Source organism: Marmota monax, unplaced genomic scaffold (genome assembly GCF_021218885.2).
Source record: "Marmota monax isolate L192 unplaced genomic scaffold, Marmota_monax_Labrador192_F-V1.1 WCK01_AAM20220418_F8-fsc00158, whole genome shotgun sequence".
Classification (NCBI taxonomy): Eukaryota; Metazoa; Chordata; class Mammalia; order Rodentia; family Sciuridae; genus Marmota; species Marmota monax.
Genome location: NW_026694092.1, coordinates 2,037,319 through 2,061,881, shown reverse-complemented (window position 1 = coordinate 2,061,881; position 24,563 = coordinate 2,037,319). Strand labels below are relative to the sequence as shown.

General features: G+C 39.9%; 4 protein-coding genes across 7 annotated transcripts in view; all 4 read right to left on the bottom strand.

Moving 5' to 3' along the window:
* Sytl5 (synaptotagmin like 5) overlaps positions 1 to 24,563 on the bottom strand; it is a 257,975-nt gene that overhangs the window by 147,026 nt on the left and 86,386 nt on the right. The window lies entirely within an intron of this gene.
* Positions 1,966 to 2,480, bottom strand: LOC124107132 (V-type proton ATPase 16 kDa proteolipid subunit c-like). Its single transcript, XM_046465050.2, has one exon. The coding sequence runs from the start codon at positions 2,426 to 2,428 to the stop codon at positions 2,009 to 2,011; it is 420 nt and encodes a 139-aa protein (XP_046321006.1). The 5' UTR covers positions 2,429 to 2,480; the 3' UTR covers positions 1,966 to 2,008.
* Positions 10,068 to 10,924, bottom strand: LOC131424980 (histone H2A-Bbd type 1). The gene is made up of 2 exons (XM_058585754.1): positions 10,862 to 10,924; positions 10,068 to 10,561 (listed from the first exon to the last, which is right to left on the bottom strand). The coding sequence occupies exons 1-2, from the start codon at positions 10,922 to 10,924 to the stop codon at positions 10,151 to 10,153; spliced, it is 474 nt and encodes a 157-aa protein (XP_058441737.1). The 3' UTR covers positions 10,068 to 10,150.
* Positions 15,319 to 15,654, bottom strand: LOC124107145 (huntingtin-interacting protein M). Its single transcript, XM_046465060.1, has one exon. The coding sequence runs from the start codon at positions 15,652 to 15,654 to the stop codon at positions 15,319 to 15,321; it is 336 nt and encodes a 111-aa protein (XP_046321016.1).

Below are 24,563 nucleotides of genomic sequence, written 5' to 3'. Positions count from 1 at the left end.
ATGCAAAATATATTCACCCCTTTCTATCAATTCCAAAAATCTCAACCAAGTTTAGTAGTAATCCGAAGTCCAAAATGTCATGATTTAATCAGGTATGAGTGAGACTTAGATGTAATACAACCTGAGACAAAATTATTTTCCATCTGTGGACCTGTTAAACTAGAAAACAAGTTGTATACTCTGAAATAGAATGGTGGGGCAGGTATATGATAAAAGTTATAGATAGCCTGATTCCAAAAGGGAGAAAAAAGTAAAAAGTAGAGTCAGTGGCCCCAAGCAATTCTGAAACCCAACTAACAAGTTCTATTAGGTTTTAAGCCCTGAAAATCATCCTCTGTGGCTTAAAGCTCTGCCTTCTGGGCCTACAGTTCAAACTTTGGGACAGAGGCTCCATCCTAAGGCCTTTGCTTTGATCTCTGGGCATAGTTTAATATTATTGATTAATATTCTTGTCCCTGCTCTATGGATTCTCCTTTAAAATGGTTACAACATCTTTTAGTTATCTCATGAATTAAATAAAACCTTTTAACATGTGTTCATTTCATACCTATAATGAGTATCATGATTTAACCCTGTTCTAAAAATTGTCTTTTACTCATTTCAGATGTCAAACCAAAATGCCTGATATATTCACCTACCATATCCAAGCAAATTTCTTTTAAAAAAAAATATCTTTATTTCATTTTTATATGGTGCTGAGGATCAAACCCAGTGCCTCATGCATGCCAGGCAAGCACACTACCACTTGAGCCACATCCCCAGCCCCTCCAAGCAAATTTCAATGACAAATACACTTTGTGCATGGTTTAAACATATATATATTTCTCGGCTCTTTCAGTGGAATCCAGATCACCTAAAGAATATCATTGACTCTGTTTTTTTTAGTTTTAATTTTAAGTTTAAATAAACTTAGTGTTTGTTTTATTTTAGATACATTCATAACCCACAAATTGTTCTCCAATGTTGGTAGAATGGATGAGAATTTCATTTTAGGGTCTGATGATTTTGAGATCTCTCTAAATGAATTCATGGCTTACAGAGACCTAATCTCTGTTGGGTGAAAAACAACAGAAAATATGGTTTTCCAGTCTTTTTGTTTGTTGTTTGTTCTTGAGCTCAAATCAATTAAGAATCTTGTATCCTTTGGGAAAAGAATGTTTTAAAATATCTAAACCAGTGTTTTCTCTTTTGGTGCTTACTTTTGACTATGCCTAAAATTGTAGAACTAGAGTTACAAGCTTTATTTTTTTCTGCCTATATGTTTGTGAGTATGTAATGTTTTTGTACCTCTGGATGATATTAATATATTAGTTCATAAAAATTGCTGAATTAAAGGAGCTTTATCCTGATTACATATCTACTAGCCAATTATAAATTATAACTATTTAAATAATTTAAAGTCATACAGTTTATGCAAATCTTTAGCAAATAAGACTAGCTTAATATTTTGTGTTCTGTTTTTTTTTTTTTTTTCACATCCGAGAACTTTATTGGACACAGCTGGGCGCCAGGGCCTGGTGGCTGGCGTTCTGCCCCCGACCTGGACACCGGTCGCAAGGGGCGGTTCCATCCAAGGAGTCTCGGCAAGGGGGACCTCACAAGGCAACACTCTACCTAAAGGGTACTATATAGTTGGGAGACGAGGGTTGCTCCACAGACACATGAATAGGTCAAATCTTTTATAAATAAACATCCAGTGAAGAGAAAAATTACAACTGTAATTCATCCTTATACACAGAGCCCTCTAGGGCGGTGGGCGGGGGCCAGAGGCTGGCATCCTCACTGGTCGGGGGCCTGGATGGGAGATGAGTGGGCCAATGTCCACAGCACAGGGAGGAAGGGGCCGGGCCAGGCGGGGCAACACACGATGGGCACTAGGACACTGCACATTTACAAGACCAACTACGGAGGAGGGGGCGGCTCCCCATGCGTGTTGTCAGGCTGTTCTTTCTGGAATGAGAAGGGGGTGGTCTTTACATCATGTTCTGTGACTGGTGAGCTTGAGGGGCTACTTTGTGGAAAGTATGAGGGCCACAATGAGACCGTAGAGGCCAAGCACCTCAGCGAAGATGAGGATCAGAATCATGCCCACAAACAGCAGGGGCTGCTGGGCAGTGCCCTGAACACCGGCGTCCCCCACAATGCCAATGGCAAAGCCAGCTGCCAGGCCACTCAGGCCGACGCTCAGGCCTGCACCAAGCTGGAGGAAACTCCTGTAGAGACTAATACCATCATTCAAGGAGTTGGCGATGAGGACTGCCACCACCAGGCCGTAGATGGCGATGATCCCAGCCATGACCACTGGGATGATGGACTTCATGATCAGCTCCGGCCTCATGACTGACATGGCTGCGATGCCGGTGCCACTCTTGGCAGTGCCATAGGCGGCACCCAGGGCGCTGAAGATCATGGAGGACGAAGCGCCCATGACCGCGAAGAATGAAGCATACTCCGGGCTGTTGTTGGTCTCTGACCTGTCTGCGGGCGGGGGGGGGGGGCGGGCGGGGGGGGGGGGGGCGAGCTCAGCCGGCGCCGGCGAGGTGAAAACAGCGGGCCGAGGAGCAGGCGCAGAGCAGGCGCAGAGGCGAGCGAAGGCGACCTGGCCTGTCAGCCGTTGCGCTCTAAATACCGGCACCGCCATATTTTGTGTTTTTTGATGGTTAACGTTGTCTGTCAACTTGCATGGGCTAAGGGATCCCCTGACAGCTGGTAAAACATTATTTCTGGGTGCTTCTAGGAGAGATTAGTCTTTGAATCAGGAAACTGAGTAAAGATTGCCCTAACCAATGTGACTATGCATCATCCAATCCATGGAGGGCCCAAATAGAACAAGAAGGTGGTAGAGGGAGAATTCAGTCTCTCTAAGCTGGGACATCCATCTTTATCATGGGGGTGATAAAGGGAATTCTTGCCTGCTCAGAGGGATAAGCCTCCTGAGAAATTAAAGTCTAGAATAATTAGAGAAGAACAAAAGACAAAAAGAAAGGATAGTTTTAAAGATGAAGCCCTGATAGGTTCAGTCCAACAGGAGCTGGAGCTGGACAACTAGAAAATGGCTCCTGTGGTTTAGTTAAGGGGGAACATCAGAGGCAGGGGTAAGGTTTCAGAGGTGGAATCTTGCTTTGTGACATCTTGCAGTCAGCAGATTGACTGGTATCTTGGCAGGTTACACCCATCTCAGAGGGGCTATGAGGCTACAGCAGGTCACCCCATCTCTGGTGCTGTGCGGGACCTTGGGCAGAGCTTGAGTAGGGCTCACCATGTGTCTAGGCAGTCAGCCAGAGGAAATGTCCACCGGAAGTTCCAGACACTAGATTATCCTATTCACTAGGCTGTGATGCGCCATGCAGTCCACACACAGCCCACAGATGGCTCTCAACACATCTTCTCCTGGCCTCATACATAGGCATTCCTGGTTTGAGGGCCTATAGACACAGACTGAATTATACCTTCAAATTTCCAGGGTTTCAAGCTTTCAGGTTGTAGAACTTCTTGGCCTCCACAACTAAGTAAGACAATTTCAATAATAAAGCTCTTCATATATATGTATGTGTGTGTGTGTATGATTATATATGTGTGTGTGTAAATATATATTTACATATATATATATATATATATAAAATCTCCAAATATATATAACCAGAAATGTATATATCCTATGGGTTCTGTTTCTCTGGAGAACCCTAATACAGATTTTATGAAAATAATAATGTCTTTCCTAATTTATCAATACTAAGTGTAATGCAATCACATATTTTTATGTTTCTTGGGTGTATTTTTCCTAAAATTATACAGTTTTACTAATAAAATGATCTAGAATTGTTTCTACAACAAGTTTAAGATGTGAATATCATAAATTTGCTTAAACAATTTGAATTCTTTTTCGAACATTCAACGAATGTCTTCATCACTTAAAAGTTGAAACACTGCAGGAATTTAGAACTTTTAAAAATGAAAAGGACTCAGGAGGCTGAGGCAGGATGACTTTGAGTTCAAAGTCAGCCTCATCAATTTAGTAAGACCTTGTCTCAAAATAAAAAATAAAAAGGGCTGGGGATGTGGCCCAGTGGTTAAGCACTCCTAGGTTCAATCCCCAGTATCAATAAATAAATAAATAGGATTGTGAATGTAGCTCAGTGCTAGAGCATTCCTGGGTTCAATCCTGAGTACCCTCCACCCCTTGGCAAAAATCAAACCAAACAAACAAAAACTCAAAGAAATGCATGTAGCTGAATGAAACTGAGTTAGATATATTCATGAGCTATCTGAGAAAAATCACAAACAGTACACAATTATCTACCTCTAGTTTTCTCCATGAAATAGAAGTTGCTTGGCTTAAATGTTATAATTTGTATGTGTTAATGAAATTCTACTAAGGAGTCTCCAGATAAGGTTTATGTTTTACTAAGAGAAAAAGTAAAATTTTTCTGTTCTGAAGCAAAATGGCTTTTTGTCCCACAAGAGGAAAGAGACTGGCAAAAGACAAAATTGAGCAGGTATCAAAAGATTTGGAAAGTTCACAGAACAGAATTTGAAAAAGAGTACAAATTTGTATTAAAATTGTCAAAGCTGACTCAATTTTCATTAGCTAATGCATAAATTTTCAAAAACAGCTTGTGATTTCTTTAGAATTAAGTATCATTTTGGATCTTGAATTCAACCTAAAAATTTGATTTGCTCTGGAAAAAGACTAAGTTTTATTAGAGAATGGATTTGATTTTAATAATATATTGTACAAGATAACTTTGCAAATGTATTCATTTCCTACATTGCTTAAGTAAATTGCTAAAACCTTGGTGGCTTAAAAAGCACACAAATTTATACACTGATAATCCTGGATGTCAGGGAGTCCAACCTCAGTTTCTATAGGTTATTTTCTTTACAATCTGCCCCCAAAGTACAGATTACATATTGCAATAGAATTACTTGCAACACATTCTCACTTTAATATGCCCCAGATTTCTATCTTTAAATGAAAGAAAATAAGTTACTACTTTAGTGTTTATTTAAATATTTATTGCAGTACCACTTTGAGAAACAGATAACTGAGCTACAACCATGCACATTCTCAGGTTTTTACAATCCTACTTAAATCCTGGCAATTTTATTTTTATCTTTCCCTAACAGAATCTTAAAATGAAAAATAAAATAATGCATTGAAATATATTTTTCACTCAAGACATCTTTTAAAATTTCCCATCAGTCCTTGGAAAATAACAAAAATTTACTGTCCATTGATGATGATACTTCTGAGTTGTACAAGGAAAAAAAATTTTCTAATCCAAAGAGGTTATCAGTCTGCATTGTGTTAATTTTTTTTTAAAATTTACCTTATTTATGGTTGACACATACCAATTGTACATATTCCTGGGGTACAATGTGCTACTTGATATGTGTAAACATTGTGTTATGTTAAAATTAGGGGAGGGAAAATATTATTAACAGAAATATTTTAGAAAGTCTGTCTTGTAAGGGAAGAATCTATATAAGTGTTAGAATCTCACTGTCAATTTTATGTTTTTATTTATCAGAGTCCTGGAAGGACTTTCCCTCATATTATTCAATAACACTATAGTGTTATAAAGCATAATTTCAGTTTTTATTTCTAAATGTTTGGTTGCAATCTGACTATTTTAGTTTGCATCTAGCATTTTCTAGGTCATTACTTTTCAACTAAAGAAGCATATCAAATTTATCTCTGGAGGCTCATTCAAATACAGAGGCTTAGCACTCATCCATACTTAACAGAAAATAGGCTAAATCATTTTGTTTATAGATACTTTGACAAAAACTCTTTGTGGCTTTATATTCTTCTCCTTTTCTCCTTATATTCTTCAGTTATATTATTATTGTTGTTATCCCACAGAATTTTTACTTGTGGCAATTAAATATTATTTTACCTGGAATAAGTGAACCACAAGCATTTTACATTTCTGTCAACTCCAGAGAGTTTTTGATATATATTGATGCTTCCCTGAAATCCTACAATCAGCTGCAAGACAGAAATTTTGTCTTCAAAAAATTTGTCTTCAGCCAGGTGCAGTGGTGCACACCTGTAATTCCAGCAGCTCAGGAGGCTGAGGCAGGAGGATCACGAATTAAACAGCTTCAGCAAAAATGAGGTGTTAAGCAACTCAGCAAGACCCTGACTCTAGATAAAATACAAAATAGGGCTGGGGATGTGGCTCAGTGGTTGAGTGCTCTTGAGTTCAATTCCCAGTACCAAAAAAAAAAAAAGTCTTCAAAAAAGTCCAGTCTCAGAATTCAAGAAAAAGGACAGGACCTCAAGTACTTCAGAGAATAGACTCTTGAACACAAGCTTCTCATGTTATCATATAACCACCTTTACGACCATGTCAGTGGATAGTTAGAATTTCCAGAAAGCTTAACTGAGAAGCTTAACATGGCAAATCATATATCTTGAGTAGATCTTTGAAATACTTTTCAACCTCATTTTAAAACCTGGAAGGCTGATGGAAACCCAGGTAAATCAGACTGCAAGAACAGAGTGTTATTCTCCCTCAGAGTAGTATTCTCCCTCTCCTTTCACTATTTTGACTCTTCCTGTCATGAAGACTGCCCCGCCCAGAGTTGAGTTGGTAGATTCCTTTCATCCTACATTTTAGAACTCAAATATCTCACAATCACAATATCAAACCTGCCTTCTTTGGTACATTTTGCTTTAACAGAAGAAGTTTAGAGACATTTCACCCCCAGTTATTCTAGAATATTAAGAGAAACCAATCTTTTACTTCCTTGAAGGACTTCAAAGGACAAACACTAAAAGAATATTAAATGCAGACCCTATTCACTGACTTTTGTTCTATTTAAAATCACAGTCCTAAAACAGTACAAGAAAGTAAATTGAATATTCCAATGTTATGAAAAATAATTTCAGGATTTGTCCACGGTCACAAAAGCAGTATACAAAAGTTCAGAGGTTGAGGCAGGAGGATCAAAAGTTTGAGGCCAGTCTCGGCAATTTAGCAAGACCCTATCTCAAAAGATGAAAAGGGCTGGGAATGGCCGGGTTGTGGCTCAGTGATACAGTGCTTGCCTAGCATATGTGAGGCACTGGGTTCGACCCCCAGCATCACATAAAATAAATAAATAAAAACAAATAAAATAAAAAGTGTTGTGTCCATCTACAACTGAATATACATGTATATAAAAGGTTGGGAATGTATCTCAGTGGTACAGCACCGTTGGGTTCCATCCCAGGTACCAAAAAAAGAAAAAAAAAAGGCAGAAATCTGAGAAATACTAATACCTCAGTATTGAAGACTTGAATTCTTTTTTCCCAAAGGGGAACATTTAACACGTTCTATCTCAAAGCATTTTTCTCAGGATACACTACAGGAACGAGCATCAACAACAAGTAAGATTGACTCCAACAAGTATGGGAATTGAGCAACACCATTTAGGAAACTTTATAGAAATCTGAGATTGTCACATATTTAAGTAAGTGGAATCTTCTTGTTGGGGAGAATGTACACCAGTCTGGGTGCTGTTGAACTCTAGTGATGATTCAAAGATGTCCTTTATATTAGTCATGCACAATAGGATCACATATCTGTCAACAATTGGATAGAACGAGAAACACAGAAAATACCAGTCTTATATCAGAGACAGTTTGAGGAGAATGTAACTTTATTAATTGGTTAAATAAGAATATTTCTGAACATCATGGCTTTAGATTTAACTTCCAGCAGGAATAATGAATTCAAGTAGTATTTGGAGCTGTGCAGGTACTATAAATAAGCAGAGTTAACAATGGGATACAAGAGGGAAGGGTATGGGCTACAACCAACAGAGGATAGTTTTAATGGGGCAGCAGCTAATCATTTCTGTCTGATGTGAGCCATGTACATGCCCAGGCCCTGTGATTTCCCAAGAGAAGTCACAAATTAAGATTTTCAAATTGAGATTTTTGATTTTGTTTGATTTTTTTAGCGTTTTTAAATTTAGATCTTTAAATTATTTTTAGATTTTGATTTATTCAGTTTGTTATTTTAATTTTTATTATTTTTTTTTGCAGTGGTGAGGATCAAATCCAGGGCCTCGCTCTTACCAAGTGAGCATATTACCACTGTGCTACATCCCTGGCCAAAAACATGTTGATTTTTAAATGTGGATAGCCAATTAATTTTCTTTCTAAAATAACACTGTATTCCTGATGAAGCTGAATAGGAATGTGACCTGGGCACTTTGTGATTTGTGAATTACATAACAGTATATTGGAATTCAGTAGAAGGATTGCTCTTTTTAGAATCATCTTTTGGGAGTAAGAAAGGCCCTTTTCAAAATTTCAGACTGTCAGATTCTGGTCATATCCTTCAGGATCTGTCACGGTGGTAAGGGGACCTGGGGCTTCAAAAGGCATCATTTCCCCAGGCAATGGCAATATTATTCTAAATTCCCCTCAAGACTTGACTCTTGGGCTCATCCATTGTCACGGATGATAATTTCTGCTGTGTTGGCCTGTGTCAGACCCTGGCAGGTCCTGACAGTGACGTGACCACAGACCTGGCTGGTAGCCTCTCTTCGGTCAGGTTTTAGCATTCTCTCTCCACAGGATCCGAGCTACAGGGAAGGTTTCCTCACATCACCCACCCATTGTTCAAAAAGGCACAAGAGGCTTAAACCTGGGTGGTCTCATGCCTTCTCAAGGGCAGTAGTTCTCACTGCACCCCTTTTCTTCCCGAGTATACATTTCTTTGCACACGTGGAAGGGGCATTTGGCATGATGATTAGCCTGCTGCCATGCTGGTCAGAGTCCCCATGTTTCCTGTGAACACCACAAACACAACTGAACATAATATATAAAGGGACAGTAGTGTCACTGCTGATCTTCTAAGCCCCTTGACTCTGTAGAGGGCCCACCAGCAAGGGCTCATTCAGGTTTAAACTCCAAGTGCCACCTCACACACCAGAGTGTGACTCAGACTACTCCCTGACATTGCCCATCTTAGAGGCACTCATTCTCCACAAAAGGACACAGGACTAGGAGAAACCCAGGCCCTGGACACTGAGATGTTTCACTGCAGGGAAGAGAGGGGCAATGGTGTCCCTACCATGTGATCAGCTGAAGGGGACCCTCCACCAGCAGTCGCTGGGGAGAGGCCTGCTTGCTACTTGCATGAGCAGTGCAGGAAGAGATGAACTTGGCCAAGGAGTGCTTCATGGCTCTATGTGGAATCACAGCTTTGTGGGGTGGATGTCCTGACCATGAGGTTGCTGTGTGAGGACCTGCGGGTATTATGTGACAAGAAAGGCTTCTTGGGTTTCTACATGCACAGCGTCCAAGGAGCCCTGACACTGTCTCCATCTTCAGGCTGCTCCTGGGAATTAGCCAAAGGCCAAGCCAAGTGCTTCTGTTTCCACAGAGGCAGGGAGGGTGAGTCTGCACCAGGCACAGGGAGCACAGAGGAAACCAGAGCGTGGCCTGCCACTGCATAAGCCCTCTTTTAAAATGAGGCAGAGTGTAAGAATATGAATAAAGAATAAATGAATTAGCATCCTCATCATTCCTGTTTCAGACATTTCCTTGTGGTTTCTCCATCCCTCCTCCATCTTTGTGTGAACACCCCATCCCATTAAGTTCATGTCAATGGTGTGCCACATTCTCCCCCCACTCCCACCACTGCCACCTTCTGACTTCAGACTTTCTCTACTGTGAAGAAAGCCTTCCCCACCTCAGTCATGGTTTTCAGCTCCTCCCCAGTTACCAGCTTCCTGCTGGGAACCCCACATGCCTGGGAAGGCCCCAGCCAACCCCCTGGCCTCCCAGGGTCCTCCTTGTTCAGGGCCCACAAGGACAGCTTCTCTGCCTCCTACCCCAGCCAGCCCCCCCACACACCATGGAACGCACTGTCCCTATTAGAAACCACTCCCCTGAAATCACTGATTCGAACACCCCACACTGACCCCCGCTGTCACCCCTCCAACCCTCTTTGGGATAGCCCCTCCTGGGTGCCTCACAAACCCCTCCAACTCAACATGACAGAAACTGAGAGGAGTCACATCCACAAGCTTTGACTTAAACGCTTTAATGATGATGACAACAGCACAGGCTCCCTCCTCTATGGGATTTTGGAGCTGAGTGAGACACTTGATGGAAGTCCCACCAGGGCTGGAGACCCAGGCACCATTACTTCCTACTCTTGTAGGCCTTGTCAGTTCCCAGGGATTTGGTGTTAGCCTTGAAGAGGCGGCAGAGCTGCGGGTTCTGTTCCAGCACCTTCTTCACATGATCCGGGGTGATGTGTGCCCTGCGGTTGCTCTCGGCCTTCTGAGCTGCCAGATCCAGGATTTTAGCTGTTAGGTACTCAAGGACACCAGCCAGGAAAACGGGTGTAAAAAAGCTTAGACGCTGGGCATAGTGATCTTGTCTCAGGAGGCGGTCCACGTGGGTCACAGGGAACTGCAGCTCTGTTCTGATGGATCTGTAGATGGTCTGCTTCTTAGTCCTGTAGTTCTGATGGTATTTTTTTTCCAGCCATGATGCTTGATGGCTTCTGCTACCACAGGCTGTGCTTGATTTCTCCAGTGGCCGGGGCCTCTTGAAACATCAAAGCTTAGTCCTGCTCACTATATCAGTGTGTTCCAGTCCCTCATTGGTCAGAACCTGCCTTTGTGACACCCTACACTTTATGATATCACTGGTGTCCACTGGGCCCTGATCAGGCCTCGGTCTACAAATGCCCATAATAGGAAGTTAGTGGCCTTAGGGGACTCTCTTCTTGTGGGAATTCTAACTTTCTATTGGGCTTTAACATTCTAGTACAAATTCATGTTTCACTGAAAACATTACTCTACCTAGAGCACACTATACTAGGTTTTCTGATTATTCTAGCCTTACTTTGTCTTTATTCTTTTTCCCATCCCTTTTGAAATCTGGGTCACTGATAGACATGTTGAACATGTTGTCTGGGAGAGGTCTATCTGCTCTCTCATGTTGTAATAAAAACAATTTTGCCTCCATTTATACAGTTACTTAAATATTCATGATAAACATTTCTCCATCTGAACTCTTTTTTTTTTGTGCTGGGAATTGAACCCAGGGCCTGGGCATGTGAGGCAAGCACTCTACCAACTGAGCTCTATCCCCCATGAAAAACATTTCAATGTCTGTTTTTTGGATTCTTTTTTGAACTGCGTATAATATCTGTCAATTCCCTCGTGAGTTAAGAAGAGTCTTTCAGAATATTTCCATTTCATATCTGCACGAGTACCATGATTTTACTCTGTTTGAAAATACCGTTTAAACTGTATTTGAGGCCTACTGATATTCCCAGTAGATTCACCTAGAAACTTTAGTAACAGAGATGTATCCTCAGGCTCAGTAAGGCCCAAGAGTGTCTTTTCTTGCCTGTTCTAGGTGTATCCAAAGCACAACAGAACTCTGTCAGTTTTGTTTTTTCTAGGTATAATTTCAATGTTGAATTTTTCATTTCATTTTCCTTCCTACTCATTTTATATGTCTAGTTTTTGGTCTCAAATGGCTAATAAGTTATTCTCTTCATTGACAAAATGGTTGGAAATCTGGTTTTAGGTTCTGACCATCTGGAGATCTCTGTAAATGATTTATAGAAATCTAGTCTTTGCTGGATGAGACACACAGTGTATTTGGTTTGTCAGTTTTGTTATTTATCTATTTGTCTATTTTAAGGTCAGATCAATTAAGAAATGCATACCCTCTGGGACAACAATTATTTTTGTATCTGGACCAGGAAATTTTGCTGTTGCTTTTTTTCATTTGACCCATGATTGAATTGCAGAGCTGAAGCTATAAACTCTATTTCTCTGTGCCTCCATGTCTCTGCCATTCAGAAATATATATTTTTAAATGTCTTTATTTGTTTTAATTAGCTATACATGACAGTAGAATGCATTTATGCATTTTGATACCTCTGATTATGTATTTTAAATTTTCCTACCTCTGGATGGTTTTGACAGATTATTAAGTTTCTCAAATTCATGAAGCTCTGTTCTGATTTGCATATGTAGATATATAACTGGTTATATAAATTAAATATTTCAAAAATTCACTTTAATAAGAAAATTGAACTATAATAACTTTAAACTTGATAGATTTAAACAATATATATTCTCTCAGAAACCAGCTCACAACCGTCTAAATTCAAATGCACATAATTTATGTAAGTCTTTGATAAACAAGATAGTTTAGGTTTAATGAAACAAACCTATATCTGCTCTTATTTATCAGCACCAGGTCTAATAAAACCATACATTTTTATGCTATTTAGGTGTGTTTTTCCAAAATTATGAATGTCTGCTAATCACTTAATTGGCATTACATCTTTTTGATCTTTAAGATTATGGGATGCTGGGTGTGGTGGTGCACATCTGTAATCCCAGCAACCTGAGTTGGTGGCAAAGGCAGAAAGATCACAAGGCCAGCAATTTAGTGAAACTTAGTGAAACTCTGTCTCAAAAAAAAAAAAATAAGAAGGACTGGAGATCTAACTCAGTGGCAACGTGTCCCTGGGTTCAATCTCTAATACCATAATAAACAAATAAAACATTATGAGAAATATAAATTCATGTTTTATTAATTGAATCATAGTAAAGAAGTTTTATAGTATGTCACTTTAAAGATTTTTTTAATTCTAAGATTTTTAGATCATGCAAAAGCTTGGACTTTATTGTTATTACTATTATTATTTTGAGAAAAAAGTTTATTGCTTTGCTAGCAAAGGAGAAACACGGGGGTTTTCTGTCCCAGAGGCTGTGATTCTGCCCATCAGCAGGAACAGGGGGCTTTTAAAGAGGGATTCAAAGGCTATCTTTCACGTGTTCTCTACTGGAGTTGTAATTCACTTGTTCTCTGTGAGCTGCAGCTCCACATGGCACATGGCACAGAGTAGTCATCATCCTAATCTAGCACCCTGCCAAATGCCCCTTCCAAAAGTACAAGGAAACCTATTCTCAGGAAGAAAAGAGGTCAGAGCAGGAATCAGCCCTTGGGAAGGCATGAGACCACCAAGTTTAGGCCTTTTGTGCATTCTGCAAATTGGGAGTGAAGATGGTGAGGAAGCTTTCCCTTGATTTGGGCTTGTGGAGAGGACACCACTGGTGAACTCTCCAGTGGGAGAGATGGTGGGAGTGCCTAATAATAATGATCATAAAGAACTCAAGAGCCTCAAATTTGTCCTGAGTTAATTTGAGCTTGACCTCATAGACCTACAAATCTTCCTAATCTCCTATATTGATTGGTAAATTGATAGTTTTTCACTAATATGCTTATGAGTTACTGTCTTCCTAATTTCCAGAGACTAGCCAAAATACCAATTGCTTTTGTGCTGATTGTTTACAAAAAAGTAATGCTTTGCTGTCCTGTTTATTGTTATCTTAGTGTGATCCCTGCCCTATGTATGCTTTGTCCACCTGCCATCTGCCACTGTGGACCTCTGGACTGCTCTGTTGCTGAATACCCTTAACTGTCCCTGTCTCACCTGATACACAGCAAGGACTTTGGGTTACTTCCCCAAATTTCACCTTCTTTTAGCAGGAAGCAGCTTAGAGATGTTGTCGCCCATTTTTCCATAGAAATGGAATGTAGAAATTGACAATGGGGAAATATAACAGTGACCCACTTTATGCTTCGAATATAGCCCTTGCTGCTCTGCCACTACCACTTGTTTTTAAAATGGACATGTTTCTTTTACTTCCTCTGTCTCTGCTCCACCCTAGTCTCTCCCCTTCCCTAATCTCAGGGGAAACAGGGTACCATTCTTCCACACTCTAGGCAGAGCTATCTGTCCTTGAGCACACACCCACAGGAATGAAGTAATCAGACTTTGGGATGGTACCAGAAGGTCTCAGAATGACTGTCTCCCAAATGAGTGGAAATATTTAGAAAAACCCAAGATTGAGGGACTCTTATGCCTCATCTCATACATGACCAAACTGCTGCTCAGAAGGAAAAAATAAATGTCCAAGATTATGTGGCCAGAAAGTGGTGCACGGGGATCTGAAATCTGGGTCTCCTGATTCTTTTTGGGAAGTGAACTTGGTAGCTTCTGAGCAGCCCTCTGTGAAAGGCCAGCAGTCTCTTGAGAACCCGATGATCAGTGAAAACCTCAATATGAACACTCACAGACAATGGGATAGATTATTAAAATTGACACCACAACTTTAAAACTTAGTATAGAGCATGAAATTTACAAAGTATTATGTACTTCTGTGTCCACTACTCATAACAGAATTACAGAGCTTATTCCTTTTCTTTTTTTGGTACTGGGGATTGAACCCAGGGGCGCTTAACCAGTCATTCCCTAGCCCTTTTTCTGTTTTGAGACAGCGTCTTGTTAACATTGCTTAGGGCCTTGCCAATTGCCCAGGCTGGTTTCGAACTCACGATCCTCCTGCCTCAGCCTCCAGAGCCTCTGGGATTACAGGCATTTGCCACTGTACCTGGCTACATAGGTTATTCTTAAACCTCTTAAAGCATGTATTTGGCCACTGATATTTCTTTCCTCTTCTATCAAATATCACTCTGATGATTACAATTTTAATCCAAAACTAGGATAGATGATCATATTATAAATGTAATACATTCATAAGTAAGCCTGTCCATTAATAATTAATAACACTTAAGAACTGCTTAAGTGAGCTCATAGGTTTTAGATATCAAGGCCAATGTCTATAAAAGGAGAGAGAAAATTATATTCACTACACTAGCAAATAATCCACACCATAAGTCATTTTTTAGAATGAGATGATACATAAATAACATATGATGTTAAGCCCATCCCATTAAGTTCATGCCAATGGTGTGCCACCATCTCCCCCCACTCCCACCACTGCCACCTTCTGACTTCAGACTTTCTCTACTGTGAAGAAAGCCTTCCCCACCTCAGTCATGGTTTTCAGCTCCTCCCCAGTTACCAGCTTCCTGCTGGGAACCCCACATGCCTGGGAAGGCCCCAGCCAACCCCCTGGCCTCCCAGGGTCCTCCTTGTTCAGGGCCCACAAGGACAGCTTCTCTGCCTCCTACCCCAGCCAGCTCCCCCCCCAGGGACCGCCCTGTCTCCATTAGAAACTGCTCCCCTGAAATCACTGGTTCAAACACCTCACAATGACCCTCACTGCCACCCCTCCAACCCTCCTTGGGATAACCCCTCCTGGGTGCCTCACAAACCCCTCCAACTCAACATGACAGAAACCGAGTCAGAACCATTGAAATGGATTTACATTATTTAATAACATTTGTTGATGACAAAATTGGGGCTTCCTCGGCTGTGAGACGTGACTCCAGCCGAGGTTCTGAGGCTGGGCTCCTCAACGCATTTTTCAGCCATTCCTCCTGGGTCCAGGCATCTCATCGAACAAAGAGAAGGACACATTGTTGAAGACACGAGGGGGCTCACAGTTATGATCTTCTTTCTTCCCACGTTGAGGGGTGGTTTGTGGTGTCCTGGCCTCGGAGCCTGCCAGCTCCAGGATGTAGTCAGTAAGGCGATCAAGCATGGTGAGGAAGAAATGGGTCATTGAGGAACATATAAATGGGGTGTATTGCTCTTCCCGTAGAAGGTGGTACACGTAGCTCACAGGTATCTGAATCTCAGGTCTAGAAGCAAGGTCTTCAGTGTGATGGCTCTTTCTACAGGAGCTCTCTTTCCTTGACATGATGGTTTCTGGGTTTGGCTTGGGTCAGCTCTGCTTGATTCAACAGGTGGGCTGGGTCTCTGAAGACACCAGCACTCATTCCTGCCCATTATATCCCCAATTCCTGTCCCTCATTGGTTAGTCACAGTCTTTGTGACATCCTTGGCTTTAAAGTGTCATGGCTGCCCACCAGGCCCTTAGGAGGCCTCAGGCTAGAAATGCGTATCACAGGAACCTGGTCATTCTAATGATTTTTAGGGAATTCTTAATACTGTAGAAATAAATGTGTGCTTCAGTGGAAAATGTTGCCCTGCTTATAGGATACCACTCCAGGTTATCTGATTCTAGCCTTTTTATTCTCTTTGAGGGCTTTTACAACCTTCTCTTAGTTTCCTGTATCTACACATTAAACATGCCTGATCAGTATTCCTATGTCTATTTTTCTGGATTCTCTTTCATCACCATCTTTCTCTTTTAATACATGCTCATTCCATGTCTCTATGAGGGTCATTATTTTATCCTGTTTGAAAAAAAAAATGTATACCCATCTCAGAGCCAGGTAAACATTGCTGATAGAGAAGTGTACCCCATGCTTAGTTTTAGTCCAGATGTATCTTTCTTGACTTTCCTAGGTAACACCAAGGTACCAAGAGATGTTGCTTCTTTTTTTTAATCTTCCATTTTAATTTTCTTCTCCATTAATCTTGTGTTTCTGCTTTTTAAATTTATTTTTGTTTTATTTGATTTTTATTTTTTGGTACCAGGGATTGAACCCAGGGTCGCTTATCTACTGAGCCACACTCCCGGTCCTTTTTATTTTTTATTTTGAGACAGGGTCTCACTAGGTTGCTTAGGGCCTCACTAAGTTTCGAAGGCTGGCCTTGAACTTATGATCCTCCTGTCTCAGCCTCCCAAGTCACTGAGATTACAGGCAGGTGCTACCATGCCCAGCTGTTTTTTTTTTTTTTTTCTTATGCTTTGGCTCATTTATAGCCATTAACTTTCCCATTCAAAAAGGGAGAAAGTAGAGGGAAGAAAGGAATCTCCAATCCAAGCAATTTAAAAACTCAACTGTGTAAAACTCCATTAGGTTTCAAGGCCTGGCCATAATCTTCTGTGGCATAAGACTCTTTCCTCTGATCCTACGGACCATATAACTTCACATGGGGCTATAGCTCTGGCCTTCAGGCACTAAGATCTGCCTCCAAAGTTATCTTCTTTCCCTTAAGTGAATGGCCACACGGTTTTGCACCTCTGTTCTTTTTTTTGGTACCAGGGATTTGAACTCAGGGAAACTGAGCCACTGAGCCCCATCCCCAGACCTATTTTATATTTTATTTAGAGACAGGGTCTCACTGAGTTGCTTAGCGCCTAGCTGTTGCTGAGGCTGGCTTTGAACTTGCCATCCTTCTGCCTCAGCCTCCCGAGCAGCTGGGATTACAGGCATGCTCCACCTGTACACGGCTGGACCTATGTAGTTTTTTTTTTTTTTGGTTGTAGATGGACACAATACCTTTATTTTACTTTTCTTTTTATGTGGTGATTGCCGCAGTCTGGCTGGGCACAATTCAGGAGACACTTGTCAAAAGAAATGAACTTTATTTTTAGAACACACACACCAAACCACTCAGCTCCTCAGGAAAAACCTTCAGAGCCCAACTGCCACCACCAGCTTCCCACAAGCCTCTCCACCTCCCCCACTCCTCCTGCTCTTGAGGCTGATTGGCTGGGTCGCATGGGCAGAGCCAAAAAAAAGTCCCCCAATGAGCAGCTCCGAAGTCTGAAAGGGCGGGGAAACAGCCCAATGAGCATCACCGCAGAGGAGCCAATCAGTTGGCAGCTAGAAGTTTGCTGGCAGCTGGAAGTTTGCTGGGGCCCCTTTGGCTGTGGCTCTCAACAGTGATGAGGAGTGTACCCCATGCTTAGTACACTTAGTACAAACCCAGTGCCTCATGATGCTAAGCAAGCGCTCTACCACTTGAGTCACAACCTCCGCCCCACCTGTGTAGTCTTATCAGCCTTTATCCTTGCTAAATTTTGGGAGCCTCAGAGCCTCCATTCATTGAATCCTCCATTGGTTCCTTTCAATATAAGCTAGCATTGTTTCTGCTGATATAACATTCTCAAAAACTTACAGGTCTTCCCTGCAAGTCATGGGAATTCATGGCATTGGACGGGAGGTTCCTTCATAGATCCTTCATGGAAAATTCCATCTCTATTCTTTGCTTCTGTTGAGAAGCACACCCCACATCTCTTCATTCATCCTCTGTGACTGAATACTTTGGTCTTTTTATATTTTTCTTATTTATTTATTTATTGATAGTGGGGATTAAACCCAGGAGCACTTAACCACTAAGCCACACTCCCAGCCCTTTTTACGTTTTTATTTTGAGATAGGGTCTCACTAATTTGCTTAGGGCCTTGCTAAGTTGCTAAGAGTGGCCTCAAACTTGTGAACCTCCTGCCTCAGCCTCCCAAATGGCTGAGATTACAGGTGTGCATCACCATACCTGGCTGAATACTTTGACCTTTCGATTTCCTCAAGGGCACTAGCAAAAGGATGTCTAGTCATACCCTTGATTTCATCTCCAGAGGATGCTTTCCTGACAGTGAATCCTTTCATTTCGATGTCTTTTAGAATGTGGATAGGCTGAGACTTTATCATAGGATCAAATCCTGGTTCCTTTCTGCTTAACAATTCTTCCCTCATTTTTATGTTCTTCTTCTAACATTTTACTATAAGCAGCAAGCGGGGGTTGTGAGGGGAGAAAGAGTCCATGTCTTCAACACTTTGATATTTTGTTTGGAAAGTTACTCAGTTAAATATCCAAATTCACCACTTTCAAGTTCTACTTTTCACATAACTGTTGGGTACAATTCAGCTAAGATTTCTGTGCACTAGTATGGGCCAAACACTGACAGGACACCCGTCCCCTCTTCAATTTCCAATATTTTGTTCCTGATTTCCTTCTAAGCCTTTACCCACAACACCTATCAGATTCATATATTCATGTATCAATTGTCTGGGTATGATAGTTTAGGAATTCTCTAAGACAATATTGGCTTTCTTTACTGTGCTCAGCCATTATTCAATTCCAAAAGTACTTGTGTGGTTTTAGATATTTCTTAGAGCAGTAACGTATATCCAGTACCAAAAGATACACTAGTTTTCTATGGATGCTATAATTCACAGCCAGAATCATTAGCATCTTGCTTCAGTGGCCATATTTCCTTCTGCATCAAATCTACCTGGACCTCCCTTTTATGTGGACATGTGTGATTACATTTAGGTTCTATCTGATTGTAGAACATTTCTCCCATCTCAACAACTTTAACTGTACCTCTGAATTCTTTTGCCGCATGTGGTATCATTTATAAGAGCAAGAATCTAGACATATGGGGGGCGTCATTATTCAGCCTACCACGTGAACTGTTCCAGGAAACTCTGGCAGGGGAGTGAGGAATTGAGACAGAGAAAAGAAGGAGGCTAACAAAGTGCTTATTATTAAACAGACTAATGTTACTGAAGAACTTCAGGGAATGCTGTAGAAAATAGACCTTCCAGAGGCAGACAATGCCCCATCATTTTGGGATGTCATATTCTTAGACAGAGTGGGCTTTGTTGACCTAGTAAAAGGCCTCATACAAAGAAATACAGGTTCCGACATTTGAAAGTCAGGAAAATATGCACTTAAATGGCACAGGCTGTATGAAGTACAGGCAGGACATTGACAGTATCTCCTATACCCTGAAATGTTTGTATACCTTCCTTACAAAGGGCTTTCCCTTTCTTCTTTCCTCCTGCCCATTATTTCAACCTTTATTTAACAAATATTTATTGTCCATCTAACTGGCATCAGGCACTGAGATACTAGATACTAAGTGTAAACAAAATAGACATTATCTCATGCCTATGGATTATAAAGTCTACTAGAAAAGACAGATGTTGAATATCCAAACACATCTGTATATCTAATTCATTGTATATGAACTAAAGCAGAGTTGATCAACTCAGTATTACTGACAGTTTAGACTAGATCATTCTTTAATGTTGTCCTTGGCATAATAATGTATCACCAGATATTGTCAAATGTCAAAACGTGAAATTATCCTCAATTGAGAACCACTCATCTACATTTAAAAAAAGAAGTTACTTTAAGATACAGTGAAGGGATATAAGTTACAGGGATAATCAAGGAATATCCTCTGACATTGAACCTGAGGATTGACACAAGAATAGGTACTGAGCTAGCTTTAAGCAACTTAGCAAGACCCTGTCTCAAAAAAAATAAATAATTAAAAAGGGCTGGGGAGGGCCCAGCCCCGGCCCACATCCTCCCACACCAACCCTGTGTGTGGGACCCAGGCTCATAGTAGATCCAGGTCTATCCTGCCACCAGCAGACACCTGCAGGAGCTCAGGCTCTGGCACAGGACCACCTCTTCTGGCCAGAAGACCACAACGGACATACGTGGGATCCAGGCCCAGGGTAGGTCCAAGTCACCCCCTCCCACCTGGAGCCCTAGCCTAACCCACTTCATCCTGGGATACTGCAGACACCACCATAGCATTCCCAATGAAGTAGCCCCTGCTTTTTGACAAAAGACAGGGCCTAGAAGCAGCTGCATCTCAGAGTAGGCATCCCAAAGTCAGTATAAAGCCCACCCTTTCAGACCCATCTCTGTAAGACACTGCATCCATCTTGGGGCACCTCAACTATTATCTCGAGTTACCTCGGCTATTGCTGCCACCATCTTTAGTTGCAGTAGCATACATTGAGGGACACCAGCAGGGCCTGGGAGCCCAACATCAAGGTGAGGTACAGACAATATGCATGGGTACTACAAGAATATAGGGTACAAACTGTAATATCTCAAATCCACACTACAAGAAAGGAAGACACATAGACAACATGAAAAAACACATAGACAACATGTTTAGTGCCCCCAAACAAACCAGGACACTATAATAACAGAACCCATGGACAGCAAAGTTGATGAAATGTCAGAGAAGGAGTTCAGAAGGTTCATAATTAAAATGATCTGTGAATTAAAGAATGACCTAAATGAGCAAATACAGGCAAAAACTGATCACTCCAACAAAGAGGTAAGAGAGCAAATACAGGTAGCAAAAGATTACTTCAAGAAAGACATAGAGACTCTGAAAAAAAAAATCCTTGAAATGAAGGAAACAATAAACCAAATAAAAAACTCAAAAGAAAGCATAACCAACAGACTATATGGCTTGGAAGAAAGAACATCAGATAATGAAGACAAAGTATACAATCTAGATAATAAAGCTGACCACCCAGTGAAGATAGTAAGAAACCATGAACAGAACATCCAAGAATTATGTGACAGCATCAAAAGACCAAATTTAAGAGTTATTGGGATAGAGGAAGGCACAGAGTTTCAAACCAAAGGAATGCACAATCTCTTCAATGAGATAATATCAGAAAATTTCCCAGATGTGAAGAATAAATTGGAACATCAAATACAAGAGGCTTACAGGACACCGAATGAGCAAAATTACAACAGATCTACACCAAGGCACATTATAATGAAAATGCCTAGCATACAGAATAAGGATAGAATCTTAAAAGCTGCAAGAGAGAGGAATCAGATCAGGTATAGGGGGAAACCAGTTCCTATCTAAGCAGATTTGTCAACCACGACCCTCAAAGCCGGGAGATCATGGAACAACATATACCAAGCTCTGAAAGAAAATGGATGCCAACCAAGAATCTTATATCCAGCAAAACTAAGCTTTAGACTTGATGATAAAATAAAAACCTTCCATGATAAACAAAAGTTAAAAGAATTTACAACTAGAAAGCCTGCACTACAGAACATCCTTGGCAAAATATTCCATACTCTTCAATTTATTTCAGGAAATAGAAAAAGAGGAGTAATTCCAAACTCATTCTATGAGGCCAATATCAGCCTGATTCCAAAACCAGGATGAAACTAAAACAAAAAACTAAAAAAAAAATTAAAACAAAATAAACATGAAGAGGAAATGAAAAACAATGATGAAAATCAGCAGAGGAAGAGATTACACTAAAGAAAAAACTAATCAGAGGGGAAACCAAGTCAAGTTAAATACCAAAAATAAATAAAAATGGCTGGGAATACAAATCATCCAATAATAACCCTGAATGTTAATGACCTAAACTCACCAATTAAAAGACAGACTAGCAGATTGGATAAAAAAAGACCCAATAATATGCTGCCTCCAAGAGACTCATCTCATAGGAAAAGACATCCATAGACTGAAGGTGAAAGGTTAGGAAAAATCATACCACTCACATGGACTGTGGAAGCAAGCAGAAATTTCCATCCTCATATCAAGTAAAGTAGACCTCAAGCTAAAGTCAATCAAAAGGGATAAAGAAGGACACTATATACTGCTCAAGGGAACCGTACACCAACAAGACATAACAATTATAAATATATATGCCCCAACAATGGAGCATCTACGTTCATCAAACAAACTCTTCTCAAGCTAAAGAGTCAGATAGACCACAACACAATAATTTTGAGTGACCTTAACACACTTCTTTCACTACTCAATAATACAATCAATAACTTAGACTTAACTGACATATATAGAATATTTCATCCTTCAACAAGTGAATACACTTTCTTCTCAGCAGCACATGGATCCTTCTCTAAAATAGACCATATATTATGCCACAAAGCAACTCTTAGCAAATATAAAATACTACCCTGCATTATATCAGATCATATGGAATGAAATTAGAAATCAATGATAAAATAAGAAATAAAAGCTACTCCAACACCTGGAAACTAAATAATATGCTACTGAATAAACAATGGGTTGCAGAAGATATCAAGGAGGAGATTAAAAAATGTTTAGAACACAGATACAACATATTGAAATCTCTGGAACACTATGAAGGCAGTTCTAAGAAGAAAAGTTCATTGCCTGGAGTTCATTCCTTAAAAGATGAAAAAGTCAACAAATAAATGACTTAAGATTATATTTCAAAGTCCTAGAAAAAGAACAAATCTACACCAAAAGAAATAGAAGTTAGGAAATAATTGAAATGAGAGATGAAATTAAAACAAAATAAACAATTGAAAAAATTGACAAAACAAAAAATTGGTTCTTTGAAAAAATAAATAAACTTGATAGGCCCTTAGCCATGCTAATGAAGAGAAGGAGAGAGAAAACTCAAATTACTAACATTATGTAATGAAAAAGGAAATATCACAACAGACACTACAGAAATACAGAAGATAATTAGAAATTATTTTGAAAACTTGTACTCCATTAAAATAGAAAATATCGAAGGTATTGACAAATTTCTAGAGTTATATAATTTGCCCAGACTGAATCAGGATGATATACACTTTAAACAGATCAATTTCAAGTAAAGAACTAACAGACGACATCAAAAGTCTACCAACCAAGAAAATCCCAGGACTGGATGGACACACACCTGAGTTCTAACTAATACCAGTACTCTTCAATTTATTTCAGGAAATAGAAAAAAAGGAGTAATTCCAAACTCATTCTATGAGGCCAATATCACCCTGATTCCAAAACCAGGCAAAGCACATTAAAGAAAGAAAACTTCAGACAAATATCTCTAGTGAACATAGATGCAAAAATTCTCAATAAATGTATGGCAAATAGAATACAAAAACATATCAAAAATATAGTACACCATAATCAAGTGGGGTTCATTCCAGGGATGCAAATTTGGTTCAATATACAGAAATCAATAAATGTAATTCATCACATCAATAGACTTAAAGTTAAGAACCATATGATCATCTCAATAGATGCAGAAAAAGCTTTCAACAAAATATAGCACACGTTTATGTTCAAAACACTAGAAAAACTAGGGATAACAGGAACATATCTTAACATCATAAAAGCTCTCTATGCTAAGCCCCAGGCCAACATCATTCTAAATGGAGAAAAATTGAAGGCATTCCCTCTAAAAACTGCAACAAGACAGGGATTCCCTCTTTCACCACTTCTATTTAACATAATTCTTGAAACACTGGCCAGAGCAATTAGATGAAAGAAATTAAAGGGATATGGATAGGTAAAGAAGAACTCCAATTAGCACTATTTGCTGATAATATGATTCTATACCTAGTAGACCCAAAAAATTCCACCAGAAAACTTCTAGAACTGGTAAATGAATTCAGCAAAGTAGCAGGATACAAAATCAACACCCATAAATCAAAGGCATTTCTGTATATCAATGACAAATCCTCTGAAAGGGAAATGAGGAAAACTACCCCATTTATAGTAGCATCAAAAAAAAAAATACTTGGGAATTAATCCAATGAAAGAGGTGAACTCTACAATGAAAACTACAGAACGCTAAAGAAAGAAATTAAAGAAGACCTTAGAAGATAGAAAGATCTCCCTTGTTCTTGGATAGGCAGAATTAATATTGTTAAAATGACCATACTACCAAAAGCGCTATACAGATTTAATACAATTCCAATCAAAATCCCAATGACATTCCTTATAGAAATAGAAAAAGTCATGAAGTTCATCTGGAAAAATAAGAGACTCAGAATAGTCATAGTTAAATAGTTAATAGTTAAATCCTTAGCAAGAAGAGTGAAGCAGATGGCATCACTATACCAAACCTTAAACAATACCACAGAGCAATAGTATCAAAAACAGCATGGTATTGGCACCAAAATAGACTGGTAGACCAATGATACAGAATAGAGGACACAGAGACTAGCCCATATAATTACAGTTATCTTATATTTGACAAAGGTGCCAAAAATGTATATTGGAGAAAAGATAGCCTCTTCAACAAATGGTGCTGGGAAAATTGGAAATCCATATGCAAACCCCTATCTCTGACCATGCACAAAACTCAACTCAAAGTGGATCAAGGACCTAGGAATTAAACAGAGACACTGTGTCTA